This window comes from Eubalaena glacialis, chromosome 14 (genome assembly GCF_028564815.1).
Source record: "Eubalaena glacialis isolate mEubGla1 chromosome 14, mEubGla1.1.hap2.+ XY, whole genome shotgun sequence".
Classification (NCBI taxonomy): domain Eukaryota; kingdom Metazoa; phylum Chordata; class Mammalia; order Artiodactyla; family Balaenidae; genus Eubalaena; species Eubalaena glacialis.
The window spans coordinates 93614656-93620745 of NC_083729.1; the positions used below are offsets into that span (position 1 = coordinate 93614656).

General features: G+C 41.4%; 1 protein-coding gene across 1 annotated transcript in view; it reads left to right on the forward strand.

Moving 5' to 3' along the window:
- LOC133105038 (sulfotransferase 1C1-like) overlaps positions 1 to 5062 on the forward strand; it is a 28137-nt gene extending 23075 nt beyond the window's left edge. Inside the window, 1 exon segment of the mRNA XM_061210916.1 lies at positions 4950 to 5062. Coding sequence (XP_061066899.1) covers positions 4950 to 5062 — 113 coding nt within the window.
- The last annotated feature ends 1028 nt before the right edge of the window (positions 5063 to 6090 follow it).

Consider the following 6090-nt stretch of genomic DNA (forward strand, 5'->3'; position numbering starts at 1 on the left):
AATTTGAAAAAAAAAGAAAAGTGATGGAATTCCTGGGGAAGAACTTGAAAGAAGAGGTTTTAGACAAAATTGTCTACAACACTTCGTTTGCCGTCATGAAAAACAACCCCATGACCAACAACACAAATGAGGTGAAAACGAATCACCAGCTGTCTCTGTTCATGAGAAAAGGTGACGTGTACCTGCTCCTGTCTGTCCCTTGATAATAGACAAATTTTCTGACCCATAAGTGGTTTTCTACCCTTCAGGCTCAGTGAGTCACTACCTACAGTGTTTTCTGAAGTGAGTTCTTCGTAGCCTTATTCAGAGAGAGCCCATGTCTCGCGCTCAGAGAAGGGTGGGAATCCACACTCTGTACCTGCCCTTTTGAAGCACGTGAGTGTAAATAAGTTTCTGAGAAGGAACTTCTTTAATTCTGCTTAACTCAGAGCTTCAAACATGTACTTGACCCAAACTCTTTCTCAAGTGAAGCCTCTAATCTCCAGGAAGCTCGTGTTCCTCCCAGCACATTCTGGAGGACAGTACGAAGGTCATTGGCCTTGAGGGTTGGAAGGGTGGTCCCTGAGTTAAATCACTTCCCCGAGAATGACCGTGGGGGCACAGTGGGTCTCAGAGCCCGGCCAGAGCCAGGACCTTCAGCCACCTGCCCAGAGCCCACCTGATGTTACCATACTGCCAACCCCTTAAAGGAGACAAACTTCGTGAGGTTGTCATTATGTTAGAGAAATGAAACAAACAAAAAAAAATCCTAGTACATTTTGTTTGATAAGATAAGCAAAAACTTAAGGCTCAAAGGAGAAATTTTCCTCTAATTTGCCCAATAATGAACCTGATTTCTTTTTTTTCTATTGGAAAAAAGGTATTGTCTATTTGTCCAGGGACACATATATTTATAGTCACAGCAAGATACTATACATGCTGGAGGGGTTTTTTAGGTTTGGGGATTTTTTTCCCCCAGCTTCATTTAGGGATGATTGACAAGTAAAACGTCAATATAAGGTACACAACGTGATGTTTTGACTGAGAAATGAGCACCACAATCAAGCTAATAACACAACACATCCATCACATAGTTACTCTTTTTGGTGGGGGAGTGAAAACACAATTGAATTCTATTCTCCTAGCAAATTTCAAGTATCGATATATAATAAATTCTCAATTATAATCATCATGTTGTACATCAGGTCTCCAGAATTTATTCCTCCCATAAATGAAAGTCTGTACCTTTGATCAACATCTCCCCTTTCACCCCACCCCCTGGTAACCACCATTCTACTGTTATTATGAGTTCGATTTTTTTTAGATTCCACATATAAGTGAGATTGTGCAGCATTTGTCTTTCCATATCTGGCTTACTTCCCTGAGCATAATGTCTTCCAGTTTCATCCATGTTGTCACAAATGTCAGGGTTTCCTTCTTTGTTAAGGCTGAATAATATTCCACTGTACAGGCAAATGTGTCTTCGAGATAGTAATTTTGTTTCCTTTGGATATAACCTAGAAGTGAGATTGCTGGATCATGTGGCAGCTCTATTTTTAATTTTTTGAGGACCCTCCATAATGTTCTTCACAGTGGCTGCACCAATTTACTTTCCCATCAACAGCACACAGGGTTCCCTTTTCTTTACATCCTCATGAACAATTCCTCTTTTAACTTTTTGATCATAGCCATCCTAACAGGTGTGAGGTGATAGCTCATCATGGTTTCGATTTGCATTTCACTGATGATTAGTGATGTTGAGCATCTTTTCATACACCTGTTGGCCATCTGTCTCCTTAGAAAATGTCTCTTCAGGTCCTTTGCCCATTTTTTAATCTGGTTACTTGTTTTTTGCTATTGAGTTGTATGATTTGTATGAGTTCCTTATAAATATTTGGTTTCAAATATTTTCCCCCATTCTATAGATTGACTTCTCATTTTCTCGATTGTTTCCATTGTTTTGCAGAAGCTTTTTAGTTTGATGTAGTCCCACTTGTTTTCTTGACTTTTGTTGTCTGTGTTTTTGGTGTCATATCAAAATAATCGTTGCCAAGGCCAATGCCAAGGAGCTTTTCCCCTATGGTTTCTTGTAAGAGTTTTACAGTTTCAGGTCTTATGTTTAAGCCTTTTGGGGTTGATTTATGTGTATCGTATAAGATGATTTTATTCTTTTGCATGTGGATATCCAGTTTTCCTGGCACCATTTACTGAAGAGACTATCCATTCCCCATTGTGTATTCCTGGCCTCCTTGTTGAAAATTAGTTGATCACATATGTTTGGTTTACTTCTGGGCACTTTAGTGTATTCCATTGGTCTGTGTGTCTGTTTTTATGCCAGAACCATACTGTTTTGATTACTATAGCTTTGTAACATTTATTCTGTGAAAAATGCCATTGGAATTTTGATAGCGGTTGCACTGAATCTATGGATCGCTTTGGGTAGTATGGACATTTTAGCAATATTCACTCTTCCAATCTGTGAACACAGGGTATCTTTCCATTTATTTGTTTCTTCTTCAATTTCTTTAATGATTATCTTATAGTTTTCAGTGTACAGATCTTTTACCTGCTTGGTTAAATTTATTTCTAAGTATTTTATTTTTTTGATGCTATTATAAATAAAATATTTTCTTAGTTTATTTTTCAGATAGTTCATTGTTAGTATATAGAAATGCAACTGATTTTTATATGTTTATTTTGTATCCTGTAACTTTACTGAATTTGTTTAGCAATTTTTTTATGGAGTCTTTATGAGTTTTCCACATATATGATCATGTCATCTGCAAACAGAGATAATTTTACTTTTTCCTCTTCATTTTAGATGCCTTTCATTTCTTTTCCTTGCCTAATTGCTCTGTCTAGAACTATGTTGAACAGAGGTGGCAAGTGTGAGCAACCTTGTCTTGTTCCTGATCTTAGAGGTTAATTGTTTTCTTGCTCTTTTTTAGTTCCTTTGTGCTTTTCTTCCTCTCTTGCTTTCTTCCTTTATGATTTGGTGATTTTTTGTAGTGTTATGCTTTGATTCCCTTCCCTTTATCTTTTGTTTATCTACTATAAGTTTTTACTTTATGGTTACCATAAGGCTACATAAGGATAGCTTTGCCAAGTAACGTGTTCTTGGTTGACAGTTTCTTTTTCTTTTCCTTTAGCACTTTGAATATCTATCTCATCTCACTCTCTCCTGGCCTGCAAGGTTTGTGTGGAGAAATCTATTCATAGCCTTATGAGGGTTCCCTGCTATGTGATAAGCCTCTTTTGTCTCGCTGTTTTCAAATGTCTCTGTCTTTGATTTCTGACAGCATGATTCCAGTGTGTATCAGTGAGGAACCTCTTTTGGTTGAAACTTCATGTCCTTGGATGCCCATATCTGTCCCCAGATTTGAGAAGTTTTAGCCATTATACCTTTAAATAAGTTTTCTTCCCCTTTCTCTCCTGGTATTTCTAAGATTTGTATATTCTCTTGAAGGTGTCTCATAAATCCCATAGGCTTTCTTTATTCTCTAACAGAGGAACAAAACGAAAAAGAATGAAAAAGAATAAAGAAAGCCTATGGGAGCAGTTACAGAGCCAGAGTTCAGAGTGCAGGCACATGCCAAGTGGTCGTGGGGCCTGGGTGTGGAGAGGGGGCGTGTACAGAGCGGCTGGGGACCGGGGTCCAGGGCATGCAAGGGGTGGGGTGAGTGGAGGTCACGGTCCCAGGGCAGCACGACCACAGCTCCTTCTTGGAGAGGAGGGCACATGGCAGCGTCTTCCTCTCTAGAGGTCTGTTGTGGCTGTTGGTTACCTCAGTGGGGAAGCTGCTGGGATGCCCTGTGGGGCAGGCCACTGGGGTCCACGCTGACAAATGCTATGAAGGCTGCAGAGTCCACGCAGGGCGACTGAGGTCCTCAGGGACAAAGGCTGCTGGGGTCCCCTGCAGAGCAGGCCCTGGGGGCACGGCGGCTCCACTGTGTGTCTGACACTGGTGGCCCCCTCGCTGAGCCCAGCCACCTCCAGACAGCTCCGCTGTGCCAGTGCCCCCGCAATCCTCTCTGTGCGGTTATCCTCCTGTGTGGGCTCCACTGTGTTGCTTTAGGTCCTGAATTAGACTCTTGAAGCCCTTCCCAGGACTAGTTTTGTTCGTGGATGGCTGGGATTTTTTTGGTGGGGGATGAAGGCTCATATCTCCTACTCCACCATCTTGCTGATGTCACTTGGTCATCTAATTTTCTTGTAAGCTACCTGATAAATTACATAACCATATAATTTATTACCCCTAGAAAATGAAGCAGATTTACACTTCACACATGAAAATACTACTACACAGAGCTCAAAGAGCCTACGTGCAGCAGACAGCATGGAGAAATCAGAACAGAAACAGCTCTCTGTCGGGTCTCTGGCCATTTCTAGTTATTGAAGCTGAAAACATTTGAATACTCTATTGCATAAGCATAAAATAAAGCTAACGAACCCTACCATTCCTTCATATTCTATTGTTTTGATTCAATTACACATTAACACAATGATAATTCAGGCTGGAAAGGAGGATTCTCAGCCGTGTTCAACTAGGAATGTGGCCTGAACTAGAGATACAGACAGAGGGCAGAGGATGCTCTGAGGATGCAGCCCTCCGGAGACCTCTAAGGAGAGGAGGAGAAAACCGGGTCCAGTTACCTTAAGTAGAAAGTGACATGAACTGAGGGTTCAGGAAGTCCTGGAGGATCAGAGGGCTGCAGGGCGTGACGCCAAGAATTAGATAAACCACATCTAGATCTCCTCCCCACCCAAGTGTCTCAGAAAAAGGCTATTCACAAATGCCTCCCCTGTGAAGTGCGGTGATCACCCCTGTAGCCTCACATCTCACTCAATATCAGGAGGACACCCAGCCAGTGTCTGTGTCAGGAATTTAAGTACCGAGGGGAAAGGGATTATCTACACGCGTTAAAGTTTGTGAAAATGTCCCTGAATGTGCTATCCATCACTCTTTCTAGGAGTCATTGGAGATTGGAAAAATCAGTTCACTGAAGCTCAGACCAAGAAGTTTAACGAAAATTATGAGGAAAACATGGCTGATACATCTCTGTCCTTCGGCATGGATCTTTAAAGAGCAGCCTCTGTGAAGTAGAAGAGAAACCTGTTTCCAAAAACCGCGAATGGCTCGTGTGACTTGATGTCAGGGTTTCTAAACCACGACCCGGACATTTCAGCCTGATCTGCCTTTTGGATGAACCCAGTGTGACTTCAGTTATCCAGCATTAAGATGCATCATTTTCCTTCTCTCTCTACAGAATTTCAGTCTTTAGGTGAATTTCAGTATATCAACATGTAATATATAATATCACACACATTTTCATTTCCGTTCCTTCTATATATCCTCTTTCTACCTTCTGTTGTAATTTTCTTTGAATTAAAACATTTATTTCAATCTTATTCATCAAAAATTCCCACTCCATTCATTTGATAACAGACTTGTACTGAGTGCCTTATTCATGCTGGGGAGTGGAGGGCATCAAAAGATAAAAATAGGGTTACTTCCCCCAAGAAAAGTGCAGCCTGGTAGGGACCACAGCAAGCTGTACCATCAAGGAAACTGCGATACACACTAAAATAAACTGAAAGGTGCAGCAGGGCTGTGGAGCAGCGAAACAAAGCACGTGGGAGGAACCCCAGAGACACTGGGGAGAGTGGGTGTCTGGTGACCGCCCACGTCCTGGCCATGAGGCACTCCCGCCATGGCCAACACAGTCAGCATTCCTGCCCCCCCAGCACAAAGTCCAAGGCTGTCCTATTCGTACAGCCAGACCTTGTTTCACTGTGTTCCACAGACATTGCAGTTTTTACAAACTGAAGGCTCGTGACAACCCTGGGTCAAGCAAGTCTATCGGCGCCATTTTTACTCACAGCATTTGCTCACTTTGTGTCTCTGTGTCACACTTTGGTAATTCTCGCAATATTTCAAACTTTTCCATTATTATTACATTTTTAGGGTGATTTGTGATCAGTGACCTTTGGTGTTACTACCACGACTCACTGAAGGCTCAGATGATGGTTAGCATTTTTTAGCAATAAAGCATTTTTTTTAAAAGACTTTTTTAAAATTATTATTTATTTATTTATTTATGGCTGTGTTGG